General features: G+C 40.5%; 1 protein-coding gene across 1 annotated transcript in view; it reads right to left on the bottom strand.

Moving 5' to 3' along the window:
- TYW3 (tRNA-yW synthesizing protein 3 homolog) overlaps positions 1-17,081 on the bottom strand; it is a 22,994-nt gene extending 5,913 nt beyond the window's left edge. Inside the window, exons 1-5 of the mRNA XM_007949626.1 lie at positions 16,908-17,081; positions 13,912-13,992; positions 10,739-10,837; positions 7,695-7,766; positions 4,965-5,098 (exon numbers count right to left, since the gene is read on the bottom strand). Of these exons, the coding sequence (XP_007947817.1) occupies positions 4,965-5,098; positions 7,695-7,766; positions 10,739-10,837; positions 13,912-13,992; positions 16,908-17,081 (560 nt within the window). The remainder of the gene's footprint in view (positions 1-4,964; positions 5,099-7,694; positions 7,767-10,738; positions 10,838-13,911; positions 13,993-16,907) is intronic.
- Positions 17,082-21,885: the final 4,804 nt, after the last annotated feature.

The raw sequence follows: 21,885 nt of genomic DNA, 5'->3' as shown, positions 1-21,885 counted from the left end.
GTGCCTAAGGCACTATGCTACCAGAGCTCCTTTAGGTGGACGTATTTGAAAGGCTATTGGATATTTGGGCCCAGGGTTTCAGGAGAGGTTTGGAAGACTAGGGTTCGGGGAAGTAGCTGAAGCCACCAGACGGACAAAATTCTGCAGTGTAACAACATTTAAGGAATAAGTAGAATAAGAGAAATCCACAAGCAGCTAAGGAGGAGAAACACAAGGAGGAGAGAAGACAGGAGTGATACAACCATATTGTTACTCCTCTCCATGCATTTTGTCCTAGGCAAATTAAACCATTTGCTGATTCCTTACTCATGATGGCTTAAGTATTGCCACTTCTTTTTCTTTGCTCTTGCTGTGCTTCTTATCTATCATTCTGTTCTTCCTCTAAACTCATCACATAAAATCCTGCTTGCCTTAGACCCAGCTCACTGAATTTTTCCAGGAAGCCTTCCTTGGTTACATTCTTCTGCACAAATGAATTTAACTGCTTCCTATCTTGAACTGCTAGCTTTCTTAGGGCACTTACCACTTTGCATGCTGAATGATAGTTATTTATTTGTCTGTCTGAATTCCCTATTAAGCTACCGTAAGAGCTGTCTCAGCAGGATCCCGATTTGGTTCATCTCTGAATTCCAGTGCCTATGTGATGGTTGAAGGCTCAGTTGCTAAATAAAAGGCTGGCAGTTCAAACTCACCAGTGGCTCTGTGAGAGAAAGATGTAGCAGTTTACTTCCCTAAAGACTTACAACCTTGGAAGCTCTATTGGGCAGTTCTACCATTAGAGTTGTCATGAGTTGAAGTGACTTGCTGGTAATGGGTTTTTTGTTTGTTTGCTTTGGTTAGCAGTCCTTTAAAGTTTATAGGTCCCTTTGATGGTTAAGGTTGTGTGTCTACTTGGCTGGGCCATGGTTCTCAGTAGTCTGGCAGTTATATAATGGTATCAACCCCCATTTTGTGATCTAATGAAATCACCTCCATGCTCACATCTGCTATGAGCAGCCAAGCATTTGAAAGGGAGTGTACTCAGGGGGTGTGGCCTGCATCCAATATATATGGACATTCTGGCAAAGTTCTCTGGCTTTTTGCTTGCTCTGGATCTGGACTCCAGCTCATCATCATCTGACCTCTGGTTCTTGGGATTTGAGCCAGTGGCCTGCTGTACTGCCTGATGAACTTAGGATTTGTTGGCCTCTGCAGCCTCTGAGCCAGAAGCCTGACAAATTACCTGCAGATATTAGATTTGTCAGCCTCCAAAGCTCAAGAGCCAGCAGCCTGCCATATGACCTGCTGATCTTGACTTCATCAGCCCCTATAAATATGCGAGTCAGAAGCCTTCAACCTAGCATATGACCCATCAACTTGGGGCTCTACAACTGTGAGCCACTTCCTTGAGATAAATCTCTCTCTACATTTATACATATAACCCACTATGCATATTTGTTGAAACAATAAATACTTACTCATCCTCACCTGATCTGTTACCTTAATGAGAGATTGAAAGCTACTCTAGAAATGCCTAGCATCCTTGCTGCCAAGAACTAAGGACTGTATCACCTGGGAGAGACTGAAAACACCTGGGCTGGGTTACATTTGTAGTAGGTATGCTACATGGAGAGGAGCTGTGCCAGAACAAGGGGACAAAAAAGGAAAATAAAAAAAGTTCCAACAGCCTTTAACTCATTTACTAACTAGTATTCAAAATCAACCACTGGAAATAGATCCTAAATACTTTTCTTTCCTATTTCCTTTATTCTTGCCAACAATATTATTAGCTAATGGCCCAGACCTTTTTTCTATATTTAACATTTTTTCTAATTATATACCTGGTGAGAAGAAGAATATAGCTTACTTCATTCTACCCATGTCAAATGGTGATTTCATCTGACCCAAGTGCTAAGCTTTCATTAAAAGATACAAAGATAGCCTTCCTCTTTTAATTGGTAAATAGATCTCTAAACTTGTACTTTTCATCTGGAAATCATTATGTATGAAATTATCTTACTATGTATGGAGCTCTGGTAGCATAGTGCCTAAGGCACTTGACTGCTCACGAGAAGGCTGGTGGTTCAAATCCACCAGCCACTCCTCGGAAGGAAGGTTGGGCAATCCTACTTCCGTAGTGATACTGCCTCGGAAACCCAAGGAGGGGTCGCTATGAGTCGGGGCCGACTCGATGGCACATAACAACAACAACAACAACAACATGTATGGTGTCAATTCCTGTCTCCAAAATCAACCTCCAGAAGGCTGCTACTTGCAGATCTTGTCTTCCCTAGTTCTAGAAAACAATGGGAACTCAGACTAAAGTGATATGGATAAGTGTCCTCCCACAAGAAGTATGCTTTAAAATGTTTTTGTTGTTATGTGTCATCAAGTCGGCCTTGACTCATAGCGACCCCCCCTTGGGTTTGAGGCAGTATCACTATGGAGGTAGATTGCCCCATCTTCCTTCCAAGGAGTGGCTGGTGGGTTTGAACTGCCAGCCCTTTGGTTAGCAGTCAAGTGCCTTAGGAACTATGCTACCAGAGCTCCCATGCTTTAGAATAGTTTTCAAAAACAATATTGTTATGGATTGAATTCTATCTCCCAAAACTTGAAAAAATCCTAACCTGTACTTGTAAATGTGACCCTGTTTGAAAATACCAGTTTTCCTGTTATGTTAATGAGACTGTATCACAGTAGAATGGGCCCTAAACCTAATCACTTCTGAGTGTTGTCTTATAAAAAAAAAACAGAGACACACACACATAGGGAAGACAGATGTCAGATGAAGACTGCCTATAGGCAAAGGAATGCCAAGGACTGCTGGCACTCACCAGAAACTAGGAGAGAGGCCCACAGAAGGAAGTGACAAGTTCAAGACCCTGATTTGGACTTTTAGCATCCAGAACTGTGAGAAAACACATTTTTGTTCTTTGAAGCCACTCATTTGTGTATTTCTGTTTGGCAGCATTAGTAAACTAAGGGTAAGCCTTTTATTCTATTAAAAATAGTTTATCTGTTAACTTTAATTTTCACATTTTCAATTAAAATATCTGTCATTGAAATGTTGGCTCTTTTTATTTTTTATACGTATTTGACTTGTGAAACTTTAGTCCTACAACAAACCAATTCTAGTTCTACAAGTACAACTGCAACACTTACCACCTTCAATGTTTTTACTTTTTTTTCCAAAATAGAAGAGCTATTCTTTCTGTGCTTTGGTGGAATGTGCAGCTGTTCTGGAAGGAACTCTAATTTTTCCACACTTTCTCAATTCACACGTAAGCTTCTAATCAGTATCTTAAGACACTTTTTCCTCTTCTTTAATTTTTCCTCTGATTTTATATAATGAGCATGGCTTCTTGATAGCAGCATGCACACTATAATCTCAAAACATGTATTTGAGTCAGTGGAGTTAAAGCATAATTTGATTTTATAGTTGGTGAATATGCCTCAATTAACTTCACCAGGTGTATAGTTAGTTGATCTTGGGCTATATTTATAATCTCGTTGAAATGAAATTTAAGTAAGGAAACAGAGAAAATTGATTTGCTACTTTCTATATTTCTGCAGGGAGCTCTGGTAGCATAGTGGCTAAGACACTTGCCTGCTAACCAGACGGCTGGCGGTTCAAACCCACCAGCCACTCCTCGGAAGGAAGGTTGGGCAATCCTACTTCCGTAGTGATAACTGCCTCGGAAACCCAAGGAGGGGTCGCTATGAGTCGGGGCCGACTCGACAGCACATAACAACAACAACAACATATTTCTGCAAACAGTCTCACTGGATTAGTATCTAACAAATGAAGTAAACTTTTGGAATGATACATGTATCTACAAAGAGCTCAGTTTGGTATGGTGGCTGGGGGCTCTTCAGTTGTTTACTTGAAATCATAACTTTAGTTAGAATGTTTGCTCTGCAGCCAGGTCCCCTCTCAGGTTTTTTCAACCAGAGTTCTGTTAGAGAATTAAGCCCTAATGCCCATCATGTTGTTGTTGTTGTTATGTGCCATTGAGTTGTACCTGACTCATAGCGACCCCTCTTTGAGCTTCCGGGGCAGTATCACTATGGAAGTAAATTGCCCAACCTTCCTTCTGAGAAGTGGCTGGTGGGTTTGAACCACCAGCCTTCTGGTTAGCAGTCAAGTGCCTTAGGTACTACGCTACCAGAGCTCCTGATGTGCATCATAGATAATGAATTAATTTCTCTCCAATGTATCCAGAACAGTAAAAGTTTCATACCACCCCTGGAATAGAGAAAATAGTTGCTTCAATAGTTTTATGATTCTGTGGCTCAAATGAGGAACCCCAGTTGTGAAAGGCTGAACAGTGGTACTGGTGTAGTTACAGGTTTATTCCCCATATGAGTCAAGGAAGGAGGAAGAGAGCTATTCTAATTTGAGAGTCCATGACATGGCAGGGCCTGAGCCAGCTCTGACACATATGGTATCTCCCCAAGTTAGAGATGAGAAAAATGAAGCCAAGAGAGTTGAGTAACTAGTGATGGAACCAGGAGTTGAACTTAGTTCTTCCTCTGGAGCCCAGTTCTCTCTCTTAATACCACGCTACACTGCTACCACTTGGACTCTTGGACTTACTGCTTCAAAAATTGTCCTACTGAATTAAAGAAATTAAATGAATTAAAGAATTTCCAGTAGGTAAATTACACAGCAGGATTTTTTTTTGCATTTCACAAACATCATTCTTAGGTGATATGGAGAATGGCTTATCAGAGAACTATACTAGCAGCTTTCTATCATGAAACCAGCTGAGCTAATGAAGCTATTGCAATGTTGTGAGGAAGAAGTATTAGTACCTATTACAGCCCAGCCTATTCTCACCTATTACTTCGATCATCTCTTTATTGTTCATAATAGGGCTAGAAATAGATAACATTGAGAATATAAACTGAAGATGATGTGTATTAATATTTTCAAAGATTACTTAGGAATATAAGAATAACATGGAAGTATTCAATCAATATACCTTTCAATTCTCTTGCTGTTTTCCTCCATTTTGTGGTTTGCTATATTTAACAGGAAATCGATATATTCCTCTGTCACCATCAGTTTTCCTTTGTGGCTTAATGGAACTTCTAAGCTATGTGTACTTCGGACAGCCTACAAAGGAAAAACAATTTAGATATGAAGACTTATGGACTAGAGACACCAAAGATAACTAAACAAAGTCCTAGTGAGGGCTGTGCTTGAACATAGTTTAGCTCTATTATAGCATTTAAGTTTGTACTTTGATATAATTTAGCTCAACACAGTTGAATCGAAGGAGATTTTCCCATAATATAAAGTCATTTCTCCAGAAAGGCACTCTACACATTACCTAACAGAGAAGCAGATAAAATCAAAGAACGCAATAACTTTAACAGTTTCAATCTTAGTGTAGCTTAGAAAGCTTTAACACGCAATTTAAAGAAAAGAAATAAATGAAACCTCAACAGAAGCCTCAATTGAAAATAGAAACGCACTGGATGCCAAAGAATCTGTTAGTGCTGCAAGAGTGCTACAAGCATTACAATGACCCACACCTCCTCTATTGTACAAAGTGGCTGCTTTCTCAATGCTGTAGGATTGTCAAACTTTGCAACCCTGTTGGTGTAACACTGAACATGTTCCAAGTAGATCTAAACTGTGGATAAAGGTTAAGAATAACTACAAAAACTATTAAGAGGTATAAAAGTCATTCAGTAAAACTACTGAGCAACTTCAATGTTCTAAGCCCCATGTAAGGTACAAGGATATGGACTGAATACAGCATGTTACCTACACTTAATAGCTCACCCTTCTTAACAGGAAATAAACAGGTAAACAAAAGAATTACAAGATAGGTGCTATGATATAGGAAACTCACATGTAAAATGCTAAAGAAGTGGAGTAAATAAATGAGTTTGAGGATTTGGCTTTGTAACAAAGGTTGCATTTGAGTTGGAATTTTAAAGGGTAAGTGTTGATTTAAGGAGCCCTGGCAGCACAGTGGTTAAGAGCTCAGCTGCTAACCAAAAGGTTCAAACCACCAACCACTCCATTGGAGAATCATGGCAGTGTGCTTCCATAAAGATCTATAGCCTTGGAAATCCTCTGGGAAGTTCTGTTCTGTCCTATAGGGTCAGTATGAGTTAGAAATGACTCAAAGGAAATGAATTTTTTTGTTTGTTTGTTTTTGTTTAAGTGTTAATTTCACCAGAGGAGAGGGAGAGAAAAGGATTCCACTCAGGAGCAACATGTCTGTAGGCATGGAGATATGAAAGAGTATGATACATTTGGAAAACAACTAATAGAGCTCTGTATGACTGGAACATAAGCTGCATCAGGAAGACTAGCAGCAGATGAGCATAAATAGATAAGACCTTGAATATAAGGGAAAATATTTGGAGATTCTCATTTTTTTAACCAATTGAATATGAAAGATGAAAGAAAGGAAAATGAAGGAACAGTTCTGTTCTTGTTTGGGTCACATGAAAAGGTGGTGCTACGGAGTAAGATGGGGACACAACTAGTACCATAGGCTATGTACTCATGTACTCATGTTTTATAGGGTCGTCTTTTGTAAGCCACCTATTTAGAAGCATGTCATTTGTTGAAAACAGAAAATAGGAGAATCCAGGGAGCCAGAATACAGGGCAACCTGAGGTACTTAAAAAAAAAAAAAAAAACAACAAAAAACAAGCAATGCAGGTTATAGTAAACAGCCAAGTAGTTACAGGCAGTCCCTGGGTTACCGGACAACTCCTACCTGCCCTTTGCCCTTTAATGCTGGGTAAATGTGCCCTCACTCTGACATGACTGAACCAAACCGATTCCTACTTCCAACAAATTCTTCATCACTTTCACTTATTGCATGTGCAGCTTTTAAATCACTGAAAAGCTTTGAGGCTTTCCTTGTACTAACCAAAACTCACTTCAGTCAAGTTGATTCTGACTCATTGCGACCCTATAGGACAGAGGAGAGCTCCATAGGATTTCTAAAGGTATACATCTTTGAGCCTATTATCTTCTCTGAGGCCTCCCCTGGCCAGGCCAATCTGTTGAGATTTTGTCTTATTCCGATCCCTTGTGGTACAGGCTGTACCCCGATTATGAATGAGATCTGTTCCTAACTGTGCGTTTATGAATTTAAAGTGGGTTAGTTTGGTTGGTGTCATGCTGTATGTGCTAATGTAACACAAAAGCAACCTCAGATAATACTTAAACAAATGAGTGAACTGGATTTGGTCATCTTATATACTGGATTTGGTCCTAGGGGAAATGGTTTGCTGATGGAGCTAAGGAAATTCAGACACTGAGGGATTAAGGAAATTGTTTAAGTACATATAGCAGAGGTGTGATCCACTTAGTATCAAAGCAGAGGTCTTTGGATTCCCTGTCTTCCCACTCCATTATGTTGCTTGGATTGGGCTGTGACTATATAGGAAAAGGGCACAGTAAAAAATGAGAGAGATGCAAACAAGGACTAGCATTTAGGACCAATCAGCTTAAAAGTGGAGAGGAGTACATAAGCCCAAATGTAAATCTAACAATTCTGGAACTTGCCCTGCAGGAAAGAGTAAGTCACTAAAGGTTTTTAGCAAGGGACTGGCAAGAAGATTTGGGTAGGGAGTCAGGAGAGACAAAAACAAGAGTCTGATTAGAAATCTAATAAGAAGGTTATTCTGATCTGGATCACTTTACTCAAAGAATTACTTTTTGCCAAAAGGTACCTTACCAACATAGTCTTTCCTCTCTTTCCTACTGTTATGCCAGAGTTTCTGAAACCACACTCTATTGCTGCTGAATGCTGTAAAAAAAAGAAAACTAGTTAAATTCTGATAATCTGGTTAATCAGATCTGGTTAATCTGTTTAGCTTCACAAACTGCAGAAACATACAGAACTCTAAAACCTATCAAGGTGGTTTTTTGCTAACCAATATCAACTGCTTAAAAGTGAGTTTGATCACATCCCTGCCAGAAATATGGACTCTTTGGAAATGTCATTGAAAAATAGTGAAACTAGAATTCAATAAAACACAGAGATATCTGCCTAATAATTGTTTCTATAAGGCAGAGAATCACCATACAACAATCATTCCTGAAATAGTACTGTATAAACAAAACATAAGCACAAACAAAAATCTTCCTTTAAAATAAGTGAAATGTTATTTTTCCCCTCTGCTGAACTGAATACTGACTCATAGTAGGCTTAAATTTTGGATTGATAATGGTTAAGAGGATTCTGGGGGTGTGGTTAAATGCTTGGCTGCTAACTGAAAGGCTGGTGGTTTGAACCCACCCAGCGGCTCGATGGGAGAAATGTCTGGCAATCCATAAAGTTTAAGCCAAAAAAACCCACGTTCTCCTTGTAACATTCTGCTTTCCCTCTGGTCCCCTCCAATCCATTCTTGGCAGACCAGCCAGAGAGAGACACAATTTGAACTCTAAACCAAAGCTTATAATGTGGCATTTGACCTAGCACCTATGTTCTTCTCCAACCTCTGTTCTTCGATTATTCCAAACTTTTTGTTGGATCAACCTTTTTATGTTTGCTGTTCTCTCTGCCCAGACTACTTTTCCCCAGTTGGGCTTCCTGTCATTCACCTTGTTTCTATTTAAATTCTCTCCCCTCAAAGAGGCCTTCTCTACTCACCCCTTTAAAGCGTTCTTTTCATTACTCTCTAGAAGAGTCCTGGTTATCTCCTTCCTTGTAATTATAATGCAAAAAATTGTGTGTTTACCTACTTATTACTGGTTTCTCTCCTTTAGAATATAAACATAAGCTGCTTAGGGACAGGATCTTATCTTTTTCTTATTTCCCCAAGTACCTAGAAGATTGTCTGGCACACTGTCAAAGAACAGCTGTGAATGAGTGATATTCTCAGCCTTTTCAATTCCACTGCAATTTGTCCCCTTAAATGTTAGCTGTTCATCGAGGCTTTGGTCCAGAACAAGGCTGAGTCAATTCAGGATTAGCACTAAGGATAGCAGCACATGGGCATGGAAACAGGAGTTAAAGGTCTAAGCAAAAGCACACATAACAAGAGTAAAACAAAGTTATATCAAAATTCAAGTGTGGAACAGGGACTGAGGGCATTAACCACTAAATTCTTAAACACTGTTTTAAGTACATCTCTGAATGCTGGTGTTCCTCAGGCCCCTTCTCTTTTCCTCTGGCACTTTCTCCACAGGTTTTATTTAGTCTTAGGGCTTTACATACAATCCATATATTGATGTCTTCCCAATCTGCATCTTACTCAAAACTAGTCCTCCGAGTTCCAGATTTCTACCCAACTGCCTACTCAAAATTTCATTGAGATGACTTACAGGTATTTCATACTTAACATATGACTCAAGTTTTGATTTTCACCACTTCAAACTCTAGCTTTCTCCATTTCAGTAAAAGATACTAACCTATATACCCTATATCCAGATGTTCAAGCCTGAACCAAAGGAATCATCTTCTATTCTTTCTGCCTCCTCCTTCTGTCTGTCCTTCCTCAAGCAACCTCATAATGTCTATGGATTTACACTGTAAAATGTTTGGAATCTTCCACCTTCTTACTTGCTTTAGTGCCATCAGACCAACCTGCTATCATTTTTCACTTAGATCACTGCAAACTGATTCCTAAGTGATCTCCCTCCACTTATCCACTCCTTTGTCTATGCTGGAGCAAGACTGAGTTTTTCAGAACATAAACCTGATCAATTTACCACTCCCCCACCCCTGCTGAATAATTATTCCTTCCTTGCACTCAGAAAGCAAGGCAAATTCCTTATCTTGGCCTAAAACCAGTTGTCGATTCTGACTCATGGAGACTTCATGTGTGTCAGAATAGAACAGTCCACCATAGTGTTTTCAATGACTGATTTTTCAGAAGTAGGTTACCAGACCTTTCTCTGATACACCTCTGGTGGACTCGAACCTCCAATCTCTCAGTTAGCAGCTGAGTGCATTAGCTGTCTGCACCACCCAAGAACTCTCAAAATGACCTGGCCTTAGCTTCTCTCTCACTTCTTTTCTTCCAGACCCACTGTCCTTTCTGTTCTGTGAAGATACTATGCTCTTTCTTGCTTTAGAAACTTTATATATTATTTTCTATTTGTCTGGAATGTTCATTTTTCCAGTTACATGCCTAACTCTTTCTGTTCCTTTAAATTCTCAGCTTAAAGACACTTCCTCAGAGAAGTCTTTCCTAAAGCTGACCCCCCTTTACGCTATTCTCTTTCAGCAGGTTTTTTTATTTTTACTCCTTAGAACATTTTGTACTTTGTGGTTACTTATTTGCCTATTCACTAGTTTCTGTCTCCCCACTTTGAGGGAGGAATCAAGAGTATCATTATCGTGTTGATCATTGTATCCCTAGTCCCTGCCACATTAAGATTCAATTTGTTTTTGTTGAATGAAAGCTTATAACGCAATTTAGTTTTTTATATAAACACATAAAAAGTATAAAAATTAACAGGGAGAAAAAACAGAGAACAAAGATGTCACAAATTTTTGTGTAAAACTCATTTAAAAGAGAAAAATGAAGTATTACTTAGAACACTTAATTTTACATATAGTGTCGTGGTATTTTTTCAAAGAGTTCAGCAAGCAAAAACGAAATGAACAATATTGAATTAATATTTTATATCGAAGTTTAAGAAAAAGAACAAGAAGCACCATTTGGATGTTATATTTTACTAGTAATTATTAGGGACTCTTTTAAATTTTTAAAGTTTAAAATTACATCTATCGACATCCTTATATATCCAAATATAATTACAGAATTTTACCAGAAACTGTGCATCCTGCAATTGCTGACACTGCACATGAAGAACAAATGGCTCAAACTTCAAAACTGCATCACCACTCGCTTTCTTCAGAGCTACAATCTGAATAAATGAAAAATCTTAATGTCAAAGAGAACTCTGTGATCCTGTTCTTTGGTGATCTTTTAGAGCACTGTAGTGTAGTACATGACATAGTGTGGCTTTTCTAGCCATAAGTCTTTGTAACTTCCATGGTGGAACCTGCCATGGAAGTTGCCAGGAGCAACTGAGAAGCTCCTGATTGTTAAAGTTATCCACCTGGGGTATTTCTGTTGGGAGCAGCACAAAGTAATTTTATGGGACATTCGCTGTCTCTCGGGTGTACAGAATTCTGATGTTGGGATTGGTTAGTTTGGCCACTCTGCCAGGTTCAAAAGGAGTCCTCCTAAGAGGTAGAGGAATCTCTCACTGCTGGCTGGGAGATGCAAGAGAGAGAGAGAGAGAAACACCAAGACACACACTCTGCTGGGAGAGAGACTAAGAGAGACTGCTAGCTGAGAGACAGCGGGCTAAGAGAGACTGAGTGTGTTCCTGAACTTAAATGGTAGCCTGGTGCTTCCCTGATAAACCCCATAATGTACGAGATCTGTGTGGCCTCTGCAGAGAATTATCGAACCCAGCAGAGAGGTGGTGGGTGCTGAGGGAGGAACGGTTGGTGTCAGGGTTGGTGAAAGGGCCAGAAGGAGGCAGCAATGTCTGGCCTCGCAGGAGTAGGCCTTGAGCTACTGATGGCAATTCTGTCTTTCTCTTGTGGGGTTAGAGGAGGTCAGAAGATGGCACCTCCCTGCCCCTTTGACAAGCACATAACTTCAGTTTTTCCTAGAAACCTCCAGACTAATTCAGCATAATTTTTCTGCAGTAACATTTACTCTGCTCTCTTGATCTTCTTTCTCCAAAAAATTTTTAATCCATTTTTTCTTAAAAGACCTGATTTCTATTTCTCTCATAAACCTTGTGTCAAATCTGCTCAAACATATCTGTACTTTCAAAAAGGAAATTACTACTATAGTTAATTCCATAATAGACTTTTTATAAAGGAACAGGATATGCAAAAACTGTATGAGAGGGACTAGTTAAATGCTTTGTTGACAGACTGACCTATATTAAAAAAAAGAAACTCACTGCCATGGAGTTGGATATGACTCATAGCGAACCCTCCTTGAGATTCCGAGGCATTATCACTATGGAATTAGATTGCCCAACCTTCTGTTATTATGTATGATAGTTATTATGTATGATATCTTTATATAAGATAGTTATTTCTGTCTGTCTAGCGTTCTGGGGCAACATGCCTTCTAGCATCAATCTCGACTCTGTCACTCATTGCTTCCCCACGATACAATCAGAGATGGCAAGTGACCTGTTTGACTGAAGATAGTATCCCATTCCACTGGCAAAAATAATTGATCTAAGGGGGTTGCTGTTGTTAGGTGCTGTCGAGTTGTCTCCAACTCACAGTGGTCTTAGGTACAACAGAACAAAACACTGCCTGGTCCTTTGTCAGCCTCACGATCCGTGCTATACCTGAGCCCATTGTTGCAGCCACTGTGTCAATCTACCTTGTTGAGTGCCTTCTCTTTTTTCGTTGACCCTCCACTTTATGAAGCATGATATCCTTCTCCAGAGAATGATTCCTTCTGATAACATAACCAAAGTAGATGAGACAAAATCTGACAATTCTCACTCCCAAGGAGCATTCCAGCTACATTTTCTTCCAGGACAGATTTGTTAGTTGTTTTAGCAGTCCATAATACTTTCAGTATTCTTCAGCAACACCAAAACTCAAAAGCATCAACTCTTCTTTGGTCTTCCTTATTCATTGTCCAGCTCTCATATGCATAAGAGGCAAATGAAAGTATCATGTCTGAGGTTAAGTATACCTTAGTCTTCAAGGAGACATCTTTGCTCTTCAGAACCTGAAAGAGGTCTTCTGCAGATCTGCCCAGTGCAATATGTCTACTGATGTCCTGACTGCTGCTTCCATTGCTGTTGATTATAAAACCAAGTAATATGAAGCCTTTGACAATTTCAATCGTTTCTCCATTTTTCATGATGCTGCTTATTGGTCCAGTTGTGAGGATATTTGTTTTCTTATATCTAAGGGGGAGAAAAACCTAATTCAAGCAGAACCTATCAGATTCATGGTTCCTAGGGGGAAAACATGTTTTCCTATTGGGGTTGTTGTCAGGTATCTGTCCTGCCACAAAGAAGATCTTCTGCAACAGAAGAGAATAAGGGCAAACATGCAGAAAGAACCAAAGATGAAGTGGCCAAGGATAAAGCTGGAGTGAGTCCTCTGAGAAAACATTTCAGTACCTGAATCAGTAATGCTTTACACCACTCTACTCCTGTTCTTCCAGTTAAATAAATTATCTTTTTTCCTCAAGACAGCAAGGATTAGAATTCTAAATTCACTGGGAATTTAATGTGCCCGTCTAGTGTCCAAATTTACATAAACTCATCTCAATATTTAATTTAGGAAACTAAATAATGTAGCACAGAGTAGGTTTTCAGGAAGTAATCCAGGTAAGTAATCTACAACTTGTACATTACTGATGCTAATAATGCATAGAGAGTGCTAATCTCTTTCCCATATCCTATTGCCCCTTTCCTTCTATAATTTGTCCCAGGTTAGAGTTATCAAGTGGCAGAAATGAAATTAAAAATTAGGATCCAGTATATGTCCAATGGGGAGCTCTGGTGGTGTAGTGCCTAAGGTATTTGGCTGCTAACCAGAAGGCTGGCGGTTCAAACCCACCAGCCACTTGTCAGAAGGAAAATGGAGCAATCTACTTCCATAGTCATATTGCCTGGGAAACCGGACGGGTCACTATGAGTCGAAATTGACTCGATGGCAGTGAGTTTAGTTTTTGGTATGTGTGCAATATTCATGGACTTTCTGATGTATACAAAGGGATGAGTTCTGTTACGCTGCAGCAAGAAAGGGTTTAATATGTATCTATATACTTACACACTGTTTCCTATAATCCAATAAAACCCTTTTAATGAATTCTCTCTGGTCTTCACAATCTTAGCAGCTACAATTACAAACATAAATCACCTTAATTTTCTAATCTTTTCGTATGCTTTTAAAGTAATTGTGACTTATTTCTGAAAACTTACATGTAAAAACTTACCACATCTTCTTTTATACAAGGTTTGTGTGTAACCAGTAGCCAACAACAGTTTTGTTTCTGAACTGCAAAACCATTTATACCCTAAAATAACAAATATCATTTAATATGATATAATATTTACAAAAATAATAAGCATAATGCACTGCATATTGTAGGCTTTCTTAACAACCCCAAGTGGTGATTTTAAGTATAACAGAGAACACTTCAGTAGTTTTTGGGTAAAGTTAGCATAAAACAAAAATAAACTCAAATAACAAGAGACAAAAAAGAATTTGTTTATTAAGGTAAACGTACTTGATATATTTTGATACAGTCATGACTTTGTCAGGAGATTCTATTACAAGTGACTGTATACTAGCAGCTCCTGAGCTATATTGGAGCTGTTTTATTTGCCTAACACAATATTAAAGGAAAAAAAAAGAAGAGAGAAAAAAAAATTGTATTTCTGTTGTATAACAACACTATCCCATTCTCACACCAAACTTACTCCTTTTAACTGACACTGTGCTGTTCACATCTTTATAATAGTTCCTTAGTCTCACAAAGCATGTATCTATGACTACTGGGTTAGACTTCATGTATACATTCAAAGAGCACAGCTAGTACCGTAAGATGAAAATTTCAAGAAGGCAAACATTTTAACACTGAATTTATTCATTAACTGGACAAATGTTTATTTGTTAAGCTCTAGTGGCTTAGTGCCTAAGGCATGTGACTGCCAACCAGAAGGCTGGTGGTTTAAAACCCACCAGCCAGTCCTTGGAAAGAAGGTTGGGCAGTCTACTTCCATAGTGATACTGCCTCGGAAACCCAAGGAGGGGTTGCTACGAGTTGGATCCAACTTGACCGCATAAGTTTGGTTTTTTAATTATGTACTTTGGCAGTCTGGTAGCACTGTGGTTAGAGCATTAGGCTGCTAACCAAAAGGTCAGTGTTTGGAACCAACCAGATGCTCTGCCAAAGAAAGGTGAGTCAGTCTGTTTCCATAAAGATTTACAGCCTTGGAAACCCCATGAATTTCTACACTATCCTAAAGGGTCACCATGAGTCAGAATCAACTTGTTGGAAGTATGTTTGGTATCATGTACCTTTAAGTCCCTGGGTGGTACAAACGGTTAATGCATTCACTGTGAAAGGTTGGAGATTTGGTTTCCCCTGGAGGCACTTAAGAAAAAGGCCTGGCAATCTATTTCCAAAAAATCAGCCCCTGAAAACCCTTTGGAGCACAGTTCTACTCTGAGATACATGAGGTTGCCATGAGTTGGAAATGATTCTACAGCAACTGATTATTAGGTACTTTTGGTATACAGATTCTATCCTGAAGGACAATGAAGGAACCCACATGGACCTTAATCACTACACTGTACTTCTACAAAGTAACTATTTATACAATGCGTCCTCTGAAAACATTGCTGTCTAGCTTCTAAACCAGAAGAGCTGTGCTACTCCTGAATAACTGTGTTTTTTTCATTGTAGGACTTCTGTGTCATACTTCTAGGTATTTGCTCTTGTGTTCACTGCTCTACATCTCAGAGCCAAATGTGTGACTCACAACCAGAAAGTTTACAAGAGCTAATGGCATGTTTTGGAAACTAATGTATCACTGCTGGCTTCATTTTGTCCCTGTTCTCTTTATGCAGGTTTCCCCACTTTTGGCTTTTTCTTCTTGTATTGCTTTTTTGTAAGCAGCTTCAAATCCTTCCTGATATAAGGCATGATAAAACGAAGTAAATATAATACAAGGTAGAAAAGCAGCAGCCATTACTTCCAAGTGGTAGAAAGTTTTCAACACAGGTGACTCGTGGAGTTGTGCTTTAGGAAGGTTAATCTGTTAACAGTGTGTAACGTGGTTTGTAGAAGACTGGTAGACTACTGACCTGTTAGGAAATCAGTGCGAAAATGAGGTGAGACAGAAAGAACTGTGGTAATGGATGATGAGAGAGTCTGAATGCTAGTGCTCAGAAGGCAATGGAAACAACACAAAAATGGATAGGGCCTGCTAAACTAGGAGACCAAACCACCAAAACCCACCACGGTCGAGTCAATTCCGACTCAGAGCAACGTACAGAACAGACCAGATCTGCCTCAAAGAGTTTCCATGGCTTTAAAACCTTACAGAAGCAAACTGCTACCTCTTTCTATGGCAGAGGCTGGTGGGCTCCAACCGTGGACCTTTTGGTTGGCAACGGAGCGCTTTAACCACTGAGCACCCAGGGCTCCTTACCAGGAATACCAAACGAAAAACCAAATTCATTACCATTGAGTGGATTCCGACTCATAGAGAGCTCCTTTGGGTTTCCCAGGCGGTAAATCTTTGCAGAAGTAGATTGCCCAGTCTTCCTTCCCAGGAGCAGCTGGTGGGTGTGAATAGCCAACCTTCGGGTTAGCAGTCAAATGCCTTAGGCACTATGTCACCAGAGCTCCCTACCAGAAAGAGGCATTTCAAAGTTTTAGAATCACTAGTCTAATTCACCTGGGAGCATAGTGGCTAAGACACTTGCCTGCTAACCAGACGGCTGGCGGTTCAAACCCACCAGCCACTCCTCGGAAGGAAGGTTGGGCAATCCTACTTCCGTAGTGATACTGCCTCGGAAACCCAAGGAGGGGTCGCTATGAGTCGGGGCCGACTCGACGGCACATAACAACAACAACAAGTCTAATTCACCTGGGAGCTCTGGTAGCATAGTGGCTAAGGCACTTGACTGCTACCCAGAAAGTTGGCGGTTCAAACCCACCAGCCACTCCCCGGAAGGAAGATGGGGCAACCTACTTCCGTAGTGATACTGCCTCGGAAACCCAAGAAGGGGTCGCTGTGAGTCGGACCGACTCGAGGGCACATAACAAGAAGAAGTCTAATTCACCCTCCCCGCTTCACATGTAAAAAAACTCGCCACTGGGATGAACACTGGCTGGGTTGGGCGTTGTACTGGGTGGGCATAAGGATCCTAAAGTGGAAGACTAGAGAGTAAGCACCGGAAGGGCACAAAGGGCCTCACCCCATCGAGGAGAAGGATGCGGCCCGCGCAGGAGCTGGTGGTGAAAAACTGATCTTGACTGTTCAGCAGCTGCACAAGTTCTACCACGCCGTCGTCCACACTGCCCTTCCGGCTGAGGTCCGCTTTGCCCAGACATTGCGCCTTCCTCTTCCTGAACTCTGCGCTGCGATCCATGAGCTTAGGGGTTTATAATTTGAACGTTCCACGTTCCACGTTCAAATTAGCCTCCCCACCTCTTGGGAGCCGCCATATTGAAGCGAGTGGCACCGGGAAAGTCCAAACTTCCTCGTCGTTGTGAACTCCGGTGATTCGCGTGTTTTCTTCCGGGGGCGGGGAGAGGCGGGACGGAGGGAGGAGCTTGCGAAGGTTGGAGCCAGTCCCGCCCGCCCCCGTTTTCTAAGGAACCTGTGGAGTCTTCGCAGATTTTGGTTCTCCATTCTAGAGTCCGGTAAGTCGTTTAAAAAAGTCCCTTTATGTGTCCAGGCGACTGATCTCCCCATAGCTCGTCGAAATTGAACCGAACTTGATTTTGGATGCCCCATTCCTGCCTTCTGCCGTCCCTGAGAACCAGTAAACAAGAGGCCAGTGGCCTAAACCCTTGTCCTCCAAGCATCTGTGGAATTTTACCTGCCATAGTGGCTAAGGCACTTGACTGCTAACCAGAAGGCTGGCGGTTCAAACCCACCTCGGAAGGAAGGTTGGGCAATCCTACTTCCGTAGTGATACTGCCTCGGAAACCCAAAGAGGGGTCGCTATGAGTCAGGGTTGACTCCACGGCACATAACAACAACAACAACAACAACATTCCGGACTCTTTCTAGTACGATCTGTGTTCCCGCTACTACGAGGCCCGGGTTTGCACTTTCCCCCACCCAGCGACTTGATTTTCCTAGCGGCCAGTGCCCTGCGGTTAGAGATTCTTGCTAGTCCCCTAAATTCCCTGTCCACAGCCCGGAGCTAGGAGCGGATTTCTGCTCTGAGGTCCCTGCACTGCAGGTTGTCCGGAGCTCTTTACGCCCCGACCTTCCTTCAGCTTTGTGATGAGTTAACATTACTTTTGAAGAGAATTGTGTAGTTTTACTGACCTTTTCCTCCAGGGGTCGCCATCTAAATTAATTTTCTAAGGACAAAATATTACAAAATTTTCAGTTAACACATAATTGAATGTTTACATAGTTTCGTGAGAAGGCTTATCTCAGCAACCAGGGGAGGTGTGTTAAAATTAAGCCACTCGAAGGCTAAAGGAGCCCTGGTGGGGCAGTGGTTAAGCTTTCAGCCGAAAGGTTGGCAGTTTGATTTGAACCCACCAGCGGCCCTGCAGGGGAGCTCTGGTAGCCTAGTGCCTAAGGCACTTGACTGCTAATCAGAAGCCTGGCGGTTCAAACCCACCAGCCACTCCTCAGAAGGAAGATTGGGCATTCTACTACTTCCATAGTGATACAGCCTCGGAAACCCAAGGAGGGGTCGCCCTGAGTCGGGTCGACTTGAGATCACATAACAACGACAACAACAGAGGCTCTGTGGAAAAAAGGACCTGGTGATCTGCCCCATCTATTCTAGGGGTCTGTTCTTCCTTTTCACGTAGGGTCGGTATGAGTCAGAATCCACTGGCTGCACCCAACAACAAAGGCAAAAGTTTAAACTGCTTACCCACAGCGGAAGCTGCTGTGATGCTTTATTGTTTGGACTTGGCACTTGCAAGTTTAGCAGCATATTTGGAGCTCTGCTTCCCCAATGCTGGATGTGGCCTGTACCATCAGATCTTACCATCAAAGAACCAGGGGGATTGAGAATTTTCTTTTCAAATTGCCAATTTCCTTTATCAGAAGTGAATACTGAGGTCTGGACAGTGGTAAAGTAGCCTGACAAGGTCACATAGCCAGAAAGAGACACTTTGGCCACTTTTAAAATTTTTTCTTTAGTTTTGCATAGTGTCTGTATTATCTAGCAGATTATGATCCTGTGGATCATGAGGATGTTCAAGGGCCATGGATGAAGATTGGAGCCTGTTCAATTGTAGTGCAAAAGCTCTGGGAAATAAGATCAATAGAAGCAGAGTAAAAGACAGTGCTGTCAAACTCATGCCTTTTCTTCATAGGCTCCATAGAGTATGGTGGTGAGAGTCTTATAAACCCAGTGTAAGAATGAGTCTCCTCCTTCCTTTATTCCTTTTCCCCAACATAGCAGATGCCACAATGTAGGGGGAAAAAAAAAAACAAAAAAAAACTATGTGTTAGAAATAGGATGCATAGCCTATCTCATGGTATTTTTGCTATTATTATTGATCAAGTTTTTTGAAGATTGTAGTCATGCCTGTTGGTGTAAAGATAGATGCAAGTGTTGGATCCCTGTGTGGTGCAGATGTTTTAAGTGCTCAGCTAGTAGCTGAAAGGTGGTGGTTCTAACTTCCCCAAAGGTGCCTCGCAAGACTGGCTTGGTGATCTGCTTCCAAAAGGTCACAGCCTTGAAAACCCTCTGGAGCAGTTCTGTTCTGCACACATGAGGTCGCCATGCATCAACTTGGCAGCATCTGGCTAGGCAAATACTGAACGTGAAAAAAGAGCTAAGCACTTTACATGATGTGTTTATATGTCTGTGTGTGAGAGAGAGACAAAGAGAGCATGAGCAATATAAGCTAAGGTTGGGGGTGGGGGCCGCTTTTTAAGCACATATTGTACAAAAAGAACTTTGTGTTCTCTGGGTTTAGCACAGTGCCTCAGTACAGTTAATGTTTAAAAAATGTGTGTTGAATGATTAACAACCAATGTTTGGTATTAATGTTGTGTTTAAATTTTTATCTAGACTGTGATCCTTGAGGGTAAGGATTATGTTTACAACCAGGTTCTGTAAATATTGTCAAATTAAAATGAAGATGATTATAGAATTATAGAATATATTTTTATGAACAAGGAATTGGAAAGGAGAAAATAAATGGGAAAGGAATAATGATATTTATTATTTACAAGAGCAAATATTTGCCAGATGTTCTGGTGGCGTAGTGCCTAAGGTATTTGACTGCTAACCAGAGGGCTGGTGGTTCAAACCCACTAGCCACTCCTTGGAAGGAAGATTGGGCAATCTACTTCCATAGTGATACTGTCTTGGAAACCCAAGAAGAGGTTGCTATGAGTTGGATACGACTTGACGGCAGTGAGTTTGGTTTGGTTTTTGGTTTGGAGCTTGGGGCTTGCCTTGTTTCCAGCATAGTATCCCTTAGTGGCAGCCCAGTTTTCTGATGAGAAAAACTGAGACTCAAAAAGGTTGACTACCTTGCCCAAGGCCACGTGGCTGGTAAATGATAAAGCTAAGCTTCAAACTTAGAACTGTCAGATTTGAAAGCCCACACTCTTTCCTTAACACCATGCTGAAGACAAAAAAAAAAAAAAAGTGAGGAGAGATCTGTGTCCTTATTTCCAGAATGGAAAAGTCCGATCTCAGCAACCTTTTCTTTTTTGATTTTATCTTTTCACTTTCTTAACTAAGAACTTCCCAGCTTGAGTGAAGACCCAAATGTAAGGACAGTACTCAGATTGCTAGTTAGGTAATGCCATAGGCTGTCTTTTCCCAGTTGTATCTCTGACACAGGTTTCTTACCCTCAGTGACTACCAAGCTGCTCTGTATAGCACAGTTTGGTTTATGACCTCTGCCTGCTTCTGTCCCTTTCTATTCCAGGGCTGCCCTTCAATCATTGGAGAATTCACGTTCTCCTTTGTGCTAGGCACTATATAAATTGACTTTAAATAAAGAGTTTTAAAATGATACAAACTTTTGATTAATGATATTAAGAACTTTTCTGTTAATAGTATCACCAAAATGCTATTGATTGTTCCCCCGTGCTTGAAATGGTATGTTGTATCCAGCATGGCATTACTCTGAGTAGCCCTGTGCTGAACTCCAGTACAATAAACGTGTGAATTCTTTCATTTCAGGTCCTAGTTTCTGCAACTCTTTTGGATGTTTAAGCTGCCTGTAGCTGGTGAATATGATTATTCCAGAATGTGGCAAAGATATTTTAGGTAGTGGTAGAGTCTAATAATATTTGATATGGTTAATTTCAAAAAAATTATGATAACCTATAAATAAAATTATGGAGATAGAGTTGTCAAAATTCTTTCATTACATCTCTGTTGGTATAGAATTTTCCTGCATTATATAATTTTATATACCAATGTTTTTTGTCTTTCCTTAGAGTTTATTTTAATTCTGTGTTTTCTTTTCATTTTAGTATTAACAGTGGTAGGATAGAAAAGCCAGCTGAACCCTTGTAATTTACAAAAGATTACCTATTCAAACCAGTGATTTTAATTTTTAATGTATTTTCCTCTTTGTTAAACTGAATGAAGCACATAAAACTACTTCAACATTGGTAAATTTCAAAAACTAATTTATAAGAGGAAGAAGCAAGTGACAGAATTAAGTATAGTGTCATGCAATCAAAATAAAGTTTTACAGCATTAAAAACAATAGCACACATTCCTATCACGTCAATTCTGACTCTTCATGACACTGTAAGACAGAGTGGAACTTCCCCAAAGGATTTCTAAGTTTATAATCTTTATGGAAGCAGACTGCTTCATCTTTCACCCAGTGAGCAGCTGGTGGGTTCCAACTCCTGACCCTTCAGTTAACAGCCAGGCACTTAATCATTGGAGTTACAAGGGTTCCTTGTGTACACATATGGTATACATATGGTAATGGTGTAACATATTTGGGAATCATGAGCACTGAATTAATGCTACTAGTCACTTCTTAAAAGGATGGAACAGAAATGGCTTTAGGGATGGGTACAAACCAACCCATTACTCTCTATATGATTTTATCTCATAGGAATCCTATAGAATGGAGTAGAACTGCCGTGTAGGGTTTCCAAGGTTATAATCTTTATGGAAGCAGATTGCTTTATCTTTCTCCTGTGGAACAGCTGGTGGGTTTGAACTGCCAACCTTTAGTTTAACAGTGGAGTGCTTAAGCAGTGCA

This window comes from Orycteropus afer, unplaced genomic scaffold (genome assembly GCF_000298275.1).
Source record: "Orycteropus afer afer isolate SDZICR_OR568_19922 unplaced genomic scaffold, OryAfe1.0 scaffold00248, whole genome shotgun sequence".
Taxonomy (NCBI): Eukaryota; Metazoa; Chordata; class Mammalia; order Tubulidentata; family Orycteropodidae; genus Orycteropus; species Orycteropus afer.
This window is presented reverse-complemented; position numbering and strand designations above follow the sequence as displayed.